Source organism: Helicoverpa armigera, chromosome 1, assembly GCF_030705265.1.
Source record: "Helicoverpa armigera isolate CAAS_96S chromosome 1, ASM3070526v1, whole genome shotgun sequence".
NCBI classification, from domain to species: domain Eukaryota; kingdom Metazoa; phylum Arthropoda; class Insecta; order Lepidoptera; family Noctuidae; genus Helicoverpa; species Helicoverpa armigera.
The window spans coordinates 3,912,768-3,930,790 of record NC_087120.1 but is presented as its reverse complement, the minus strand read 5'-3'; the positions used below and the strand labels follow the sequence as shown (position 1 = coordinate 3,930,790).

Below are 18,023 nucleotides of genomic sequence, written 5' to 3'. Positions count from 1 at the left end.
ATTTTTACTATACACTGATTCACTGATTCACTTATTCACTTATTCACTTATTCACTGATTCACTGACTCACTCATCAAAAACCTAGACCACTTCCAATGGTCGTATTGACTTGAAATTTGGCATGGAGGTAGGTCTTTATGTCAAGGTAAAGGGAAAAATCTGAAAATGGCCAAGTGTGAGTCGGTTTCAAAATAATGAAGGTGTTTTATACCCGGTGTAAATTTATACCCCTAAGGAACTAAAACGAACTAAATTTATCTATATTTATATATTATATCTTCGAATGGTACAAAGGTTTGTATTTAGTCAAAGTATAGTAAAAATCTGAAAACGGCCAAGTGTGAATCACTTTCGAAAATAACGAATGTGTAACTTTGATCCACGAACATAATATATGATAACATGTCATGTCAGTCAGTTGGTAAATCTAGTCATAGTTAATCTAGTTCATTTCTTTGTAAGAAACAAAGTGCATATTAAAAAATCTAAAAGATAGTATAAATGAGACATTTCTTTAACTAACTTCATCATAAGAAAAAAATAAAATAAACAACCTTACAAAAATAAATGAAATCCCACCCAAAACAAAAATGTGAAAGACTGCCAAGTTCGATAATATGGGAATGCTTCGCCTATAAAAGAAGTGAGATCTGAATAAGTACCAAGTTCCATACACATACCTCAGTTAAAAATAGTTACTTTTTAATGATGATTACTTGGCAAGTTTTAATAGAAAATTAAATACTTGATTCATTGCTTTTAGTAGGTTTATAACAAGGTGTATGAAAACTTGCCAAGTAACATCATTAAAAAGTAACTATTTTTAACTGAGGTATGTGTATGGAACTTGGTACTTATTCAGATCTCACTTCTTTTATAGGCGAAGCATTCCCATATTATCGAACTTGGCAGTCTTTCACATTTTTGTTTTGGGTGGGATGTAAATTTACGAGAATGACTTTTGTGGGGCTCGAACTCACGACGCACAAACATGACGATCACGGTAGTTCTCGACGGATCTTACATAAACTGAGATATGATATTAAACTGCATGATATAATTAGCGGTAGCTTTAGATGCTTGTGTATGTTTGCATTCGTGCATTCTAAGCGGCATCGCCCGCATTGCTTGGATACCACCGCAGATAACATTCAAAGAGTTAATAATAGGGCTTAATTATCTCAGTGAAAGAGTCTTTGTAAAATTCTCAAAGTAATAAGTTTTCTTTTTTCTTGGTTATATCTGTAGTCATATCCTTCCTTTCCTCGTTAGTCCTTTGTTTGTTACAGAGATGCTCCAGAGCCGACCGGCGAGGAGGGAGAAGACACAGACATGGAACTGCCCAAGGTGTATGAGCCTGTTTTCGACTATGCGGAGCTTCGAGAACGCCTCGACATGTTTCTGGCACAATTCAATGAAATGGTCCGCGGATCCGGCATGGATTTGGTCTTCTTCCCGGATGCCATGCTCCATTTGGTTAAAATATCAAGAGTGATAAGACATCCTAGAGGAAATGTCATGCTTGTCGGTGTAGGCGGTTCGGGGAAGCAATCCCTCACTAAATTATCTACGTTTATAGCGGGCTACCGCTCCTTCCAAATCGCATTAACCAGATCATATAACGTCAGCAATTTTCTAGAAGACCTAAAGTTGCTGTATAGGTCTTGTGGTGTTCAAGGAAAAGGCACAACGTTTATATTTACTGACCTTGATATTAAAGAGGAAGGTTTCCTAGAATACCTTAATAATATTTTATCATCAGGCGTTATATCAAACCTCTTTACTAAAGACGAGCAACATGAAATTATTTCAGAGTTGACTCCTATCATGAAACGAGAGAACCAGAAAAGAACTTTGACTAATGAATTGGTAATGGAATATTTCTTGAACAGGACTTGCCAGAATCTCCACGTTGTATTATGCTTTTCACCGGTGAGCAATAATAATGTATCTTTTTGGGTTAATGATATTTATTAATTTCGTGAATAATAATATCTACACACCTTCCGATTTTCAGGTAAGCGAAGCATTCAGATATAGGGCTATGCGTTTCCCTGCCCTCATTTCTGGTTGCACAATAGACTGGTTCCAACCCTGGCCAAAAGATGCTTTAGTTTCGGTAGCGGACCATTTCCTAGCTGAATTTGAAATTGAATGCACTAAAGAAGTAAAGAAAGAACTGGTGACAGTGTTAGGAACAATACAAGATGTTGTCTCTCAAGTGTCAGTAGAATATTATCAAAGATTTCGACGTTCATCTCACGTTACACCAAAATCTTATCTTAACTTTATCGGCGGATACAAAACAATTTATCAAATGAAACAAAAGGAGTTAGGTGATGGTGCTTTAAGAATGGACACAGGTCTGGAGAAACTACGAGAAGCATCTATATCTGTGGAAGTCTTAAAGAAAGATTTAGCTGTAATGGAACAAGATTTGGCTCTGGCATCAGAAAAAGCAGATCGAGTGCTGACTGAAGTAACAGACAGGGCTATGCAAGCTGAGATTGTGAAAAATCAAGTACAAATAGTGAAAGAAAAAGCAGAGGCTTTAGTGGCATACATTGCCGAAGAAAAAGAGAAAGCCGAAATTAAATTGGAAGCTGCAAAACCGGCGTTAGAAGAGGCTGAAGCTGCACTTAATACCATTAAACCTGCACATATAGCTACTGTCAGAAAGTTAGGCAGACCTCCGCATCTTATCATGCGGATTATGGACTGTGTGTTAATTCTCTTCCAAAGAAGATTACATCCAGTGATATCGGATACTGCTGCTCCTTGCCCTAAGCCATCGTGGGCAGAATCTTTAAAGGTAATCTAGGAATAAGCTTGCAATCCTCTAGAGTAATTTTTTGGTTTTCTTGTTTCACATTTAGTGTTTGTTTCGCAGATGATGGCCAGCACTACATTTTTGTTACAACTCCAAAACTATCCCAAAGACATTATTAACAATGAGATGGTGGAACATTTGAATCCATACTTTGAAATGGAAGATTACAACATGGACACAGCTAAGAGAGTATGTGGTGACGTCGCTGGTTTACTGTCTTGGACCAAAGCCATGGCTTTCTTCCATAGCGTGAACAAAGAGGTGTTACCTCTGAAAGCCAATCTTTTGTTACAAGAAGCTAGACTGAAGGTATTTATTTCTTTACAATTAACTAGATGTTTTCATAAAGATAATCTATAACTTATTGTTAATTCTAACAGGTTGCTATGGACGACTTGGCATCAGCCGAGCGTCAGTTGGAAGAACGAGAAATGTCTCTAAGAAAAGTGAAGGAGCAATATGAATCAGCAGTATCTGAGAAACAGCAATTGACAGATGCAGCTAATGTTTGTTTAAGAAAAATGACAGCCGCTACTGCTCTAATTAACGGGTTGGGTGGTGAAAAGATAAGATGGACACAGCAAAGTAAAGATTTCAAAGAACAACTCGGCAGACTAGTGGGAGATGTAGTTTTAGCTACAGGATTTTTGTCATATTGTGGTCCATACAATCAGGAATTCAGAAATAGCTTACTGAACACATGGATGGGAATTTTAACTAGTAAAAAAATACCCGTAACACATGACTTGAATATCACCAACATGTTGGTAGAAAGCGCTACTATTTCAGAATGGACACTGCAAGGTCTTCCAAACGATGAATTATCTGTTCAAAATGCATTGATCGTTACTAAATCAAGTTCGTACCCACTACTAGTCGATCCTCAAAGTCAAGGAAAGAATTGGATAAAAAACAAAGAAAGTACTAACGAACTTCAGATTACATCCCTCAATCACAAATATTTTAGAACACACTTAGAAGACAGTTTGTCCCTTGGTAGACCTCTATTAATAGAAGATGTTGCTGTCGAATTAGATCCGGTTATAGACAACGTTCTCGAAAAGAACTTCATCAAGTCAGGTTCTATAGAAAAGGTGATAGTCGGGGATAAGGAATGCGACGTGATGCCTGGCTTTATGTTATACATTACAACTAAGCTTCCTAATCCTGCTTATTCACCAGAAGTGAGTGCTAAAACGTCAATTATAGACTTTACGGTTACAATGCGAGGCTTAGAAGACCAGCTGCTTGGTAGAGTAATATTAATGGAGAAATCTGACCTAGAAGAAGAACGAGTTGCATTATTTGAATCAGTTATGAAAAATCAGCGAAGTATGAAGGAGTTGGAAAGTAATTTGCTTTGCCGGTTAACATCTTCAGAAGGATCTCTAGTGGATGATGAGGCTTTAATTCAAGTGCTACAAATAACTAAGACGACAGCAGAAGAAGTAAATGAAAAACTCAAAGTAGCAGAAGTGACTGAAAAAAAGATTGTAAAAGCTCGGGAAGAGTTTCGGGCGGTAGCCGCTAGAGGCTCGATACTATACTTTTTAATAGTAGAAATGAGTAATGTAAACCTCATGTACCAGAATTCATTGAAACAATTCTTGAATATATTTGATAATTCCATAACCAAGTCTACAAAGAGCAATGTAACTGAAGAAAGAATAAATATTATATTGAAGTATTTGACGCATGAGGTGTGGGCGTTTACACTACGAAGCTTATATGAAAGGCATAAAGCTTTGTTTACTTTAATGTTGGGAATGAAAATCGATTGTCAACGTGGTTTGATATCGCACGACGAGTTCATGGCATTCATTAAAGGAGGCGCATCGTTAGACTTGAATGCCGTCACCCCCAAGCCATTCAGGTGGATCCTTGATATCACGTGGTTAAACCTCGTTGAAATTAGTAAACTGAAAACTTTTAATGACGTTCTTACTCGGGTAAATACACACTTTCATTCAGTATTTATGAATATAGGCAATGACTTTAATTACACTTTCACAAGTAGAGTTTTCATATATGAAATATTTTTTACAATACTTATGCTGCTACAAATATGTCACGAAATAATATTAAAACTGTAATTTGTCATGTCTAGATAACATCCAATGAGAAGGAGTGGCGTGTATGGTACGAGAAGGCTAAGCCCGAAGAAGAACCTTTTCCTAGTGGTTATCAAGAAAGCCTTGACGTGTTTAGGAAACTATTGCTTATTCGATCCTGGAGTCCAGATCGCACATTATCTCAAGCAAGAAAGTACATAGTTGGTAAGAAACACTACTATTTTATACACAGTTACGGATACCATCGAAATCATCAATTCAATCAATTTAAGTTTTATTTCAAAGATACATTGTATAAAAACATTATTTATTCTTCAGATTCTCTTGGCCCTGAATATGGCGAAGGATGTATCCTGAACTTGGAAACAACTTGGGAGGAATCGGAACCACGTACTCCTCTCATTTGTATATTGTCCATCGGTTCTGATCCTTCAGCACAAATAGCTGCACTAGCAAAAGCTAAAGAAATTGGTAAGACACCATATTTTTTGCAAAGTACTTGTCTCATTTTGGAAACAAAATATTCAACCCATTTTTTTAATATTTACAGTTTTAAAATCAGTATCCATGGGTCAAGGTCAAGAAATCGTTGCAAGGAAAATGATATCAGATTCCATGAACGAAGGTGGCTGGGTGTTGCTGCAAAATATACATTTATCACTACCATTTTGCGTAGAAGCTATGGACGCTCTCATTGAAACTGAACATATCCAAGAATCATTCAGGCTTTGGCTGACTACAGAAGTGCACACCGAATTTCCTATTGGTCTTCTACAAATGGCTATAAAATTCACCAATGAACCGCCTCAAGGTATCAGAGCGAGTATGAAAAGGACCTATCAAAACATCACTCAAGATACCCTTGATTATTCTTCGTTATCGCAATGGCCACCTCTTCTTTATGCTGTGGCCTTTTTGCACACTATTGTACAAGAAAGGCGAAAGTTCGGCCCTCTCGGTTGGAACATTCCGTATGAGTTCAATCAATCTGATTACGCGTCCAGTGTACAGTTTGTCCAGAACCATTTGGATGAAATCGATCCAAAAAAGGGTATATCATGGCCAACTATATGCTATATGCTTGGAGAAGTGATGTACGGCGGCCGAGTTACTGACGATTTTGATAAACGCTTGCTTACCACTTTCACAAATGTTTGGTTTTGTGACGTATTACTACGTCCTGGCTTTGAATTTTACAAAGGTTATAAAGTACCTACTACTAGGAATATTCAAGGGTACGTGGACTACATCAATCAGCTTCCTTTGACTGATACTCCTGAAGTCTTTGGTCTACATGGAAATGCAGACATAACGTATCAGATAAATAGTGCAAAAGATATTTTGGATACTATCTTGAGTGTGCAGCCTAAAGAAGGTGGCAGTCAGGGTGGAGAGACTAGAGAGAGTATTGTATACCGCCTGGCTGAGGACATGTTGGAGAAGCTGCCAAAACAATACGTAAGCTTTGAGGTCAGGGAAGCGCTTCAAAAGATGGGCGCGTTTCTACCTATGAATATTTTTCTGAGGTAAAACCATACGAGACATAGATTTAATCTCATATTGTTGTTAATTTCCTATAACTTACTGCTCATTTTCCCCTCCGCAGACAAGAAATCGATAGGATACAAAAAGTTGTGAAGACTGTGAGCTCGACGTTGTGTGACCTGAAGTTAGCCATTGACGGCACCATCGTGATGAGTCAAGGGCTGAGGGAGTCGTTGGATGCTATGTATGACGCTCGTATACCACAAAAATGGCTCAAGGTAAGTTAACAAAAATAACTAAATCAAATTAAGAAATGCAGTTCTATGAAAGTAAGTTTGTAGGTATCTATTGCTCATGACATCGAAGTCGCAAAAATTATGGGATGTCACTTAATGTTATTGTTTATGATCATTGGCACGAATCTTGAGCGCTGACCTTCACCTGCGCAAAAGTACTTTATTGGGTCCCTTTTGTGGTATGGAGGGAGCGGGCTAAAGCGGTGATTGGCCCGCAGTGCATCGCGTCATACCCGTCACTCGAGATTGGTTCTTTGCTAATAAATCACTTCTGCGCAGATGTAGGTCAGAGCTCAAGATTCGTGCCGATAACTATACTTTTCTTTGTTTCTTTCACAGGTATCTTGGGAGTCAGCAACACTCGGGTTCTGGTATACAGAGTTATTGGAACGCGAGCAGCAGTACAGAATATGGCTTCGGAACGGGAGGCCTTCAGCTTTTTGGATGACTGGTTTCTTCAATCCTCAAGGATTCCTAACAGCTATGAGACAGGTCTAGTAATTGCTATGTTAAGTTTTCGTTGCTTTCAGGTCCTTCGACCCAGCGCGTCCAATTGTCTACAACTTTTGCAGCTCCCTTATACGTTCAATGGCATAATTTATTTATACCCGATTTTGATTACGTCTATGGTGCGTTACCGTCAGACTCACTGTCGCTCCTAATCGATTCCTTCGAAATACATAAATAGTGAGTTGCTACCTACTTGCTACCAGCCACCATTAGTTGCCACCAATTCTTACCTTTGTGGTTTTGAAGATTTTCAGCATAAAGGGTTACTATTGTACGGAGTTAGAAATGTTCAAGAACTATTCGCTGTAATGGTATTTCAGGAGGTGACTCGCAGCCACAAAGGTTGGGCGCTCGACTCTGTGGTGCTGCAGAACCATATCACTAAGCTGAATAGAGAGGATGTGCACGAAGGCCCTGCGGAGGGCGTTTATGTCTACGGCCTGTTCTTAGAAGGTTAGAGGACATTTTGGTATGCCTCTCTAGGACCGATTTTCAATCGTCAAATAACGTTTTGACAGCTTTTTTTAGAAAATAAAATTTCCTAAGATAGAAGTTGTAGTGAGAATTGCGCTTTGTTTAAATGTTCTGAGTAGTTAATTAGGGGATTGACGAAAGTGTTATTTTCAAGTTAATTTACTCTTTTCAGGAGCGTCTCTGGACAGAAAAACCGGCAAACTGATCGAATCAAAGCCCAAGGTTTTGTACGAGCAGATGCCTGTGATCTATATCTTCGCTATCAACACGACTGCGGGGAAGGACCCACGCTTATACGAGTGCCCAATTTATAGGAAGCCGCAGAGAACAGACGCTAAGTACGTGGGCTCCATAGACTTTGAAACGGACAGCAACCCGAGACATTGGACCCTAAGGGGGGTCGCTTTGTTGTGTGATATCAAGTAAAGATGAAACAATATAATTGTATAATTATAATCTAATAAAACTAAGTAACGAACATGTCGTCTTATTCTAGCTTCTAAACTTCACATACACCATAGAACAAGCAACATACATACATACATATAATAATGCTAATCTACTGATTTTTGTAAAATTGTGTTTTATTGTTGTTGATATGTTTTCTGTTCCTTATCAAGCTTTTAATTAAATTTAGCGCGTCCCGTCTCCATGTAGCTGCTGTTGCACTTTAGACTGCACACACAGGAATACTGCACCACACGAGTTCATGCAGTTACAAGGTTTCTCTAGGTATAATAAGGGTATAATGACGCATAATGCCCTTCTTATGCAACTGCACTATAACAGCAAATTAAATGAAACAACCCTTTCAAAAAAATTAAAATATAACTGTATTAAACGAACGAGTCCAAAGTCGAACCCGTTAATAAATAAAAAGTAGACAATATAGAAAGTACCCACCACCCAATTAATTCGTGGATATTTGCAGTGGTCCGAAATCTTTACTCTAATTACATTCAGCTATAACACCTATCATTAAGACTCATAGGAATTTCTTGATTTCATCATACAACACAAGCACGAAGGCTCCACCTGTGCCTCTTAGCACGTTGGAGAAGGCTCCTTTGAAGAAGGCACGACCACCTTCATTTTTTAAAATGACCGCCCAGCAATGCGCCGTACTCTTGTACTGCCGCTGTTCGGGAGGCACTCCCGACTGCATCATCATTCGCCGCCGCACCGTGTCCAGCGGGTACGAGCAGATACCCGCGAATGTCGTCACCGACTGCACCAAACAAATCAACATTACTGACTGCACACAAGTTATAAGAATCAACTTATGGTAAATCTACAAAACAATGCCTTTCCTTCACATCAAATGTAAACGTTTTAAGTTGTTCAACTGTTCATTTATAGAAGTAAGCAACCAGTATTATTAAATCTATAATGACAAAAACAAAGATTTCAATTACCTGAGCAATGACCCAAGTAAAAAATAGTGAAGTGTTGTGTGGGTCAGGAAAAAAAGCCTTCGCAGTGTCAAATAAACCGAAATAGGTCGCGCGGTAGATGATGATACCCTGTACCGATACCACGAAGCCTCGGTACCAGCCCAACGGTCCGTCTGTCTTTATAGTCTTCATTAGACAGTCGATCAGTCCATGGAACTGCTTGTTTTTGCCTCTGCCGATATCAGCAGCTAACCTGGCGAAAGAAAAAAGACCTATAGCCCTTTAAATATTAAAAGGAAGGTAAATCATCTGCCTATCCTTTTTCCAACTATGTTGGGGTCGGCTTCCAGACTAAACGTTTGCAGCTGAGTATCAGCGTTTTCCATCGAGCGATTTCTATCTGACCTTCTCATAATATACGGCGTGATACCAGTAAATTCTAGAAAGTAATGACTGAAGTGAAGGGAATTTACCTGGTTCGTGCGAAATCCAGAGGGTACACGAAACACATAGAAGTTGCACCGGCAGCCCCGCCAGCCGCTAGATTGCCAGCGAAGTATTTCCAGAACTGCTTGTGTTTATCAATACCGCCAAGGAACATACTTTTGTATTTGTCCTTAAAGGCGAAGTTTAGAGCTTGTGTCGGGAAGTACCGGATAACATTTGCTAAGTTGCCTCGCCATAGTGAGAAGAATCCCTGTTCCCTAGGTACACGTACTAAAACGTCGATGATACCTGTTAAACAAATAAATCTTTTTAGTATTGTAACTATAACTATGCACAATAGCCAAACTGTTTTTACTAATGAAATAGATTTTTTCATTCCATTCCATTTGAAGTTCCATGAACATAAAACAAAAATAAAAAATAAGGAAAACACCTTCCTGATAATCATATTATTTATGAAAACATTGATACTCCTTACATTCGACCATGAAGTCGAATATAGTATGATAAATAATTTAACTGAATAATTAAATAGGCTGCATGCAGTTTGTACTCATACAAGAATACATAACTCACGAGCCCAGCTGTGCTGGTGTCCAAAATAGAAACTAATGATTTGAAAGCCATTTCAGGTTAGCGCAAATAGACGTAGAAAATCGCCGATAATTAAAAAAAAAAACTATTACCTATAAATTCAAAACCATTTCATATTAAGGTCAAACGTTCGTACCACACCGAAAGTTACCATTTGTTACTAAGACGCAACTGTTACGTAATCAGTGAACTTGTCAATTAGCTGGCACGTATGAATTTTGTTTCCGAAGCAAATAGCAAAGCGAATAAACAAACCTTTGTATCTCTTATCCTTTTTGACTTGTTTATTTACATCTTGCACCTGTAAAAGAATCTTCACTCGTTCGATTGGAGCTACTGCGGTCTTTGACACGGCGGCTGATATACCGCCCGCCAGGAAATCTTTTAAGAACGCTCCTGCCTCTCGTTTTGGCTTCGCTACAATTACTTTATCTTTATCTTTCTCCATCTTCAAGTCAATTGCTTGCTAAACTTAGAGACTTTAAATCCTTGGCGAGTGAAAATGCACAAAGGAACACAAATTTTGCGGCACGGTACAATACTTAACGATGGATCTTGATTATTTGTTCCCTAGATAACTGCTCCCCCATGTTTTAATTAAATATAAGAAACGACGGAAATTTCATCCGATTTGATCATATATGTAGAAACCCAAGTAAATTTCCACACTTTGAGTTTTGGCAGAAAAACTATTCTTTCATTGTAAGGAAACAAAAGAGTGTTACTCAGTTTGAATAAAGAAAAACTGCGCAAAACCAGAGACCATGGTTTGTGCATTTTGAATAATAAAAAGTATTTATATCACTAGTTTAGCGTGCCTTCCGAAACACGTCATGACAAGATGTTCACACGTCCACGGACCGTCCGCGGCATAAATATTATGATCTTTGGCAGCCGTCGCGGTTACTCAGAAGCCAGAAGACAGCTTATCGCTTCCAAGGTTGCCCAGGTACTTGTGTTGATGAGGTAACAGCAGGTCCGGGCTGCCAAGCAAGCTGCATCGGGGGCGACTAGAAGCCGATCCCAACAGTTGGAAAAGGCTAGGGAAACGATGGGTGTTTTGATAATGCGCTAACTTTTACTAGGTCCTGTAAAATCAAGGACAACTTTCGAAAGTTGTAGGCATACATAGGGTAAAAACTTGACACTATGGTGTATGCCTGATAGCACTATTCAACAGTGATGGTTTGGAGCTGACCTGATGACGGAGACCGGCGAAGGTCGAGGGAACTCGACAACTGAATAATATATGTAAACTACCTCGTGTTTGGGTTTATATTATTCGTGTTTTTTATTTAATTTTATTGACCAATACTTAAGTATTTAAGTTTTTTACAGCCGATCACGCTATTCTCTGTGAGCGTTGTGCACACTTGTAACTAACTTATTTACACAGGACTAACCATAATTGTTAACTTATATATAATATAGTAATTGTAAATAAGTTGTTGGTGTGCCTTGCCTTGCCTGAAAACTTTTCAGTTATGAGGATGGTGACAACTATTCGTATCACTGAAAATATGTAAATTTATTTTTTCTGAAAGAAAAAATAATATGTAGTTAGTAGGAAGGTTGCAGCCCCGCTCTATAAATAAAAACATAAAAGAGATATTAAATTATACCAAGCAGGCCTTTTACCTATTGTTACAATCTATGAACTCACTCGGTATTTGCCATTTGCGCATTTACAAAAAAATTACATGACGTCAGAACCGTCAGAACATGTCATGTTATGTATAATTTCGATGATAATTTCACATTCGTGGATTTACTGTAAACGGATAGCAATAGAATTGCAAGTAATGGGTATGTATTTATTGTTTATCATTCTAGCCTTACCTACCTTGTGATCTGGCTGGCGCGGAATTTGAACTAGTTTGACCCGCACTTATGATATGCCTTGTTGACACAATGTGTGCTACCATAGTGCTGCATTCAACTGAAAGAAATAGTCACGACTTTATTCGACATGGATAAAATCCCAGACTCAAATCTAATCTATAAAAATGAAACCCGCTTTCCGTTGTCACGACATAACATGAAAACGGCTTGACCGATTTGGCTGAAAATTAGAGGGGAGGTAACTTAGACCCAGGAGAAGGTTTTAGGATAGATTTTTGTCACCATCCGGCTACGGGACGCGGGTGAAACCGCGGGCGAAAGCTAGTTGTACATAAAAAGCATACCTATCTACCAATACTTTTGAGGTATACTTATACAAGATTGAAACGTTTTAGATTAGAGTTTTATGATCCAAAATGTAGGCTAACCGCTTGGCTAGCAATAATGTTGCTGAACAAGATAGAATTGTTTATTTAGCTGCGGTTTAATTCGCGTCCTAAGGGCTTTCGTCGGTTTGAGGTAACTTACAAGTCGAACGGATAGAATAACCTGCATACGAATATTTTGGCAACAATTTCACGATAGAACAAGATATTCTATGAGGTTAACGGGAGCATCGCATAGGTATGCATGTAGATGCAATTTGGAAGAATACAATACAAAATTATATCTCTCTATGGAGCGTGTAACATAGTCATGTGACTCATGAAGGATTTTAGCCTCGACCTCTACGAGGCAGTACATAATATACTTATGCGTTTACACCCCTCCCGTCAGTGTAGCGACTTTTTGCACAATTACTAGGGTTTCATACGTTATAAGAGAGAAAAAAGAATACTTCGGTTACCAAGTAGCGACACCTATATTCTCAAATAATGTCACACTGAGTTAACTAGCGACATCTATGCACGTTATTTTCCACTCAGGTTTGGCTTATATTTATTTATTTTTTAAATAATCTTATTAAAGAGAGTCAACCTAAGAGGAACTTATTTGGAATTTTGCTATTACGATTAGGAAGCCTACATTATGATGTAATTATTTTTGATCCATTATTGTTCCCGGATAGCGGATGAAGTTGAAGTACTGAAAACGTGCTTCTGTTATTCCACCCGTGTATACCACAATCAGCTTCATTATATTACGTGCCACGTTTTCATGAGAACACCGTTGATCAATACGTTGAGATTCATCTAATATTAAATATAAATGACGACACAACGCGGCTTAAGTGCTCTGCGTAACCATGGAAGTTGATATTTATCTGAACCATAGCGACCCATAGCAGGGACTAAGTTAGGGGACCGTTTCCCTCGCGCGTTGCGAAGCAAATCTTTACAGCGGGGGACGTGGAGTCAAGGGACGTTGACCTCTTCTAAATAATGGTATCCACACAAAAATTCAACCGACTTCACTTTTGTAGGAATGAACTGAAACTATACAGTTTTGGAAGTCACAATGAACGAAGTACTCTATTCCTCATAAAAGTATGGAATGAGGATAGATAGGTGATTGGTAAGGCTGGAGCTTCCTTGCATTGCGAAAACGAACGCTTTCGGCAATGATCGTTGAAGGAGAAGTGATGACTTGTATTATACCCCACTGAATTACGGACCATGCTATAGCGGGGGTGTTGAATTCCTATGGTCGGTTTCAGAAAAGTTAGAGACAGCGTTGTGACTACACGTGTTTTCAGTTCGACTGTGTTTGTGACAGATAATAGTAAATAGACAAGTTTCAGCCGGAGTGTTCTGAAACAGTCGAGTTTATACCTTATGTAATATTTTTGTATTTGGTGACTGTGAATGAAGGTACTATAGGTTTAGTGTTATGTTTTGTGTTTGTGTGTGTATCATGATTTATCATTATTAAGTTTATAATTCTATGAGAATACTTTAACGTGCGGCTAAGTTTTTTATCCAGATGTATGTATATTGGTAGGTATGTTTATTTATTCATAACTGTTATCTGTTTATCAAATACATGCATACATACATTATTGAGTTTATCACTATATTTATCGTTCATTGGTGGCTTCCTGTATTCTGTAGATAAACTGCGACTGCATTTTAATGTAGGGAGGGCTAATTAAAAACAGACGGTCCCGAGTGCACTGCAGTGCAGAGTTCTGAGTTTGTGTACTTTTGATACATTAATGATAATTACTGCGATGTTTATGTGTCACCGTTTAAAAATTTGATGCAAACGCTACACCGGGAAAACACCCGTAGTTACGTAATCTTCGCACTTTTTAGACGAAGTAAGTGGCCATAAGGCCTACAATGTGAGTTCTCGGAATGTGCCATGTAGCCACGTCAGATCCATGATTTCCTAGTAGTGTTGCGGGTTTAGACATTGCGGACAATTTTAGCGCTTTAGTCGTACAATAACTAAATCAAAATAATACAATACTTATTATTGTTAAAAACATTACATACTATAAATATCTGACAGTCTATTTGCAGTCTGAAAGAAAAAATAATAAGCTTACAAAATAATGAGAAGAATAATAAAAAAGTATGCAGTTTTTTATTGTAATCAGAAGAGCAGGTTCGAAAATAAAAATAGTTTCATATGTTCAAATATTATGTTGCTTTCATTGTAGCTTTACCCTAATTTCATGGAAAATCGATACGATATCTAACCACCCAGAAGATAAGCCACTGAAAGTGATCGTGAATATGATATTCGTGTTCTGTTAAATACATGAAATCCTGGTGGCAACGCTTGTGTAGACAATGCGATTTTATATAATTATGTACAAGTAGATTGGAATTCATAAATAAGCATTTTTTATTTGAAATATTATTATAATTAAAACGGGAAAATATAAATATAGTACACTTCTACGATTACTTAAATGTATTTTTATGAAAATATTCGATACCCTCACGCTAAATGCAGACAAAAGTAAGTAAAGCCTGAGAGTCGTATCCACAAACACCTAACATACGCATCAGGTTCTTCGTTTCGATTCAAGTGTTACAAGTAATTTACACAATGTTTTAAAAGTACCCCAGTATCTCATGTTATGTAATTCTAATCCTATAGTGATATTGTCATTATTAAATATCTGGGTCGGGCTTTAGTTGCTGATTTTACCAACTGGGCAATAATTATTATTATAACTCTACATATATTGAGAAATAATGTACAGTTCCTTAAGTGTATTTAATTTGGTCCATTTTTGCTATTTTAATATAGCACTATTTTTCCTTAACAATGACACACATACCTACGTACATAGCAGTAACAATAATAGTTATCAACTGCAAAGCTGACTCACTTAAACTTGAAAAGACCCAAGAGCTGCAAGCGTGAAATGAATTTTTATTCAGAGTTCCTACTCGGTTGTACTAGGAGCATATAAAGTTATAGAATAGCGTCTGTTGGCTTTCAGACAGTCAAGGTTACTCCGTACTCCGTTGCCCGGGTAGTTGCCCTGCCTGAAACTAAACAACGCCGTAAGCTCGTACTGCGCACGACGAACGTTCCAAAGTGGAATAAGTCGCGTTAACGATTTCCTAAAATAAAATAAAAATTTGAGATGAGAACATGATGATAAGGGTAAAATTACTTAAGTTGTAAATTGTGCATGAAACAATGCACAATAAAATGATTTTATCCTAAAATAATTGGCTTACTGTTACTGTTTATCTACCATTGGAACAGCACAGTTGTTTGCTTCCCATATTACGTTCGATACAACATAAATAAATACTTAAGCAACTAACTTGTTTGCGTGTGCAAGCGATTGGCAAGCTCATGCCAGTCACATTTTAAATCTCTGACCTCGACTAACGAATACAAAGAAGAAAAGCGAAACCAGCTCGTTTTATAACTTAACTCTTATTTCTCAAGCGAGAATTATACGCTAGTTAGCTCATGCATTATAATTACAGGGCTTTGTGTTTTATACTACTCCTTTTGTCGGTTTTGTTACAACAACAATTTTCTCCGACATTCATTAGTTTGAATGTGGTGGAAGGCTTTTTCACATTTCCCAGTATATCAGAGCAAGACAGCAAACAACACTACGTCGTTCTTCTTAGTGTGCGCTTTCAGTGATAGTAGGTTAAACAACTGACTACTGAGTTATGTACTCCTAGTAAAATGAAACCTTTGGTAAAAAATTGCGGATTATGTTATTGCGAGCGGGTTTTGTACTTAATAATTAATACTGCTTTCAAATATTCCAACAATATCAATTTTGTTTGATATCGTTAATAGGTCTATCATTAACATGGCAGGCATTTCAGATATTAGATGACCCAAACACCAATCAGACAAAGTGTATAAAAATTATCTCTATGCACTTGGAATAAAGAAAATTTTAATTTAGAATATGTAGATTGGTCCAGAATGAACTAAGATAACATTATAAATGCTAGACCCTAACCTGAACAATCTACACTAATCGAATATATTAATGTGGAAGTTTGTGAGAATGTATGTCCGTTATTCTTGCACGCTAAAACGGCTGGACCGGTTTGGTTGAAATTTGGTATGTAGGATGATACTCTGGATTAACACAAAGGCTACTGAACTGATTTGAAAAATTCAATTCCGAAAAAGCCGCGATATGCGCTGAGGAACGGATGGTACAGCAGTGTTCGCTTTGCTCGAGACTTGGCTGCGGCACTGCCGTGCCCCCAGATACGCTATATTTCATTAGGGAACGGCTAGGCAGGAGTTCCTCGGTATGTGAAATCGCGGGTAAACATAGGTTCATAGCTAGTTGCACATTATCATGAACGTCTAAATCAAAACACATTCAATTAAAAAATTGTTTAGTTTATGTACTTAATTTGAAACGTTCTATCACGGAAATTGCTCATTGAATATTATTTTATTCTTTATTTTTATTACTTACAGAAACGATGGCGTTTCCAAGCCACCACTTGAAACTTAGCTTCAACTACAGAGGAGGTGTCTTCAAAGGAAAATCAACTTTATGCCTAAGGTATGAGGTTCAATTTTCTGAGCACACAACATTGTAGCCCTTAGACCGTTCTCGTTGCCATTACTTGGTATATTTATTCAAAACAGTGCATAATTAAGTGCAGTATCTCAAAGTTTTCAGTTTGCTTTGATATTTTTATTTGTTTCTGTAATTAATTAACTAAAATGAATAAAATATTGCCCTTCACTACAGACTTTCCGACCGTTAGATGAGTCATACCGAATACTTTCAGTACAAACATTTCATTAAATCTTTTATTACGATTACTCCGCCTACGACTTTTCAAAATCCTAAATGTGACGTAGAATGTTGAGTTTTTGCTATTTTTATCTCTGTCACACATTTCACGAGGGCCGACCCTCCGTACAGAAAACAAATCGATACTGTTCAAAGGTACTTACGTCACCCAAAGGGGCCTCTACCGTGGTTTCGTACAAGTCACAAACAATACAAAAAATGAACTGTTACTTACGTAAATGAAAAATAATATTTTTAATTCAGTAGGTAGCTATATTTTTCAAAATTGCAATTTCAGTTTAGCAAAGCATGTATTACGCTTGATAAAGAAGATTATTTTGGCAACTGTGTATTGTAGCTTTTGTAAACACACAGAGTGCCACAATTTGTGCTCGAGCATATACACAAAGCAGAGTTTTCTGTTTTTTTATTTAAATAGTACTTACTAGTTAATATAACAAAAACCGATTTGAAAAATTCTTTCACTGTTGGGTAGAAGTTCCCCCAAGATATGGGTAAAACCTCGGGAAATAGTCAGTCTATACTTCTTTACTAAGCTAAAACAAAGGATTTTTTTCTTCGCTTCTACCCTGAAGGCTTCATAACTACAGAACGGATTTGAATAATCCCGAGTGACAGTGGCAATATTTTATCCGGGTTCGAAAAGAACCAATAGGATTTTATTTTAAGCTATATTTAGATTACTTAACCACACCCTTCTCTAAACCTTTACGAAAATATACCATTACGTCTTTCTTATCCCTGGTATAACTTTAATCTGTGATTATTATTAGACCCCAGGGGTTAGTTATTACGCATTCATCCGAGAAAGTAAGCCTTGACTTCTATACTGAAAATAGAAGACCATCTTTTTTTAT

At 37.5% G+C, this 18,023-nt stretch overlaps 2 protein-coding genes across 4 annotated transcripts in view; one reads left to right on the top strand and one right to left on the bottom strand.

Annotated features, from left to right (window-relative positions):
• Dhc1 (Dynein heavy chain 1) overlaps positions 1-8,146 on the top strand; it is a 61,931-nt gene extending 53,785 nt beyond the window's left edge. For all 3 annotated transcript variants that reach the window (XM_021330083.3, XM_064040761.1, XM_064040827.1), the window contains 11 exons: positions 1,291-1,933; positions 2,019-2,813; positions 2,892-3,140; positions 3,212-4,780; positions 4,939-5,107; positions 5,222-5,374; positions 5,454-6,429; positions 6,510-6,666; positions 7,024-7,176; positions 7,515-7,647; positions 7,841-8,146. In XM_021330083.3, coding sequence (XP_021185758.3) covers positions 1,291-1,933; positions 2,019-2,813; positions 2,892-3,140; positions 3,212-4,780; positions 4,939-5,107; positions 5,222-5,374; positions 5,454-6,429; positions 6,510-6,666; positions 7,024-7,176; positions 7,515-7,647; positions 7,841-8,094 — 5,251 coding nt within the window. In that variant the 3' untranslated portion in view covers positions 8,095-8,146. The remainder of the gene's footprint in view (positions 1-1,290; positions 1,934-2,018; positions 2,814-2,891; positions 3,141-3,211; positions 4,781-4,938; positions 5,108-5,221; positions 5,375-5,453; positions 6,430-6,509; positions 6,667-7,023; positions 7,177-7,514; positions 7,648-7,840) is intronic.
• Positions 8,147-8,477: 331 nt separating this feature from the next.
• LOC110373034 (ADP/ATP translocase 1) lies at positions 8,478-10,830 on the bottom strand. The gene is made up of 4 exons (XM_021330126.3): positions 10,359-10,830; positions 9,536-9,797; positions 9,084-9,315; positions 8,478-8,896 (listed from the first exon to the last, which is right to left on the bottom strand). Exons 1-4 carry the CDS (start codon positions 10,549-10,551, stop codon positions 8,654-8,656), a joined length of 930 nt encoding a protein of 309 aa, XP_021185801.1. The 5' UTR covers positions 10,552-10,830; the 3' UTR covers positions 8,478-8,653.
• Positions 10,831-18,023: the final 7,193 nt, after the last annotated feature.

Coding starts and splice junctions, on each gene's coding strand:
- LOC110373034 (XM_021330126.3), bottom strand. CDS start 10,551: ATGGAGAAAGATAAAGATAAAGTAATTGTAGCGAAGCCAAAACGAGAG. Junction 9,798..10,358: donor AAAGGATAAGAGATACAAAG/GTTTGTTTATTC, acceptor TTTGTTTAACAG/GTATCATCGACGTTTTAGTA. Junction 8,897..9,083: donor TTACTTGGGTCATTGCTCAG/GTAATTGAAATC, acceptor TGTTTGGTGCAG/TCGGTGACGACATTCGCGGG.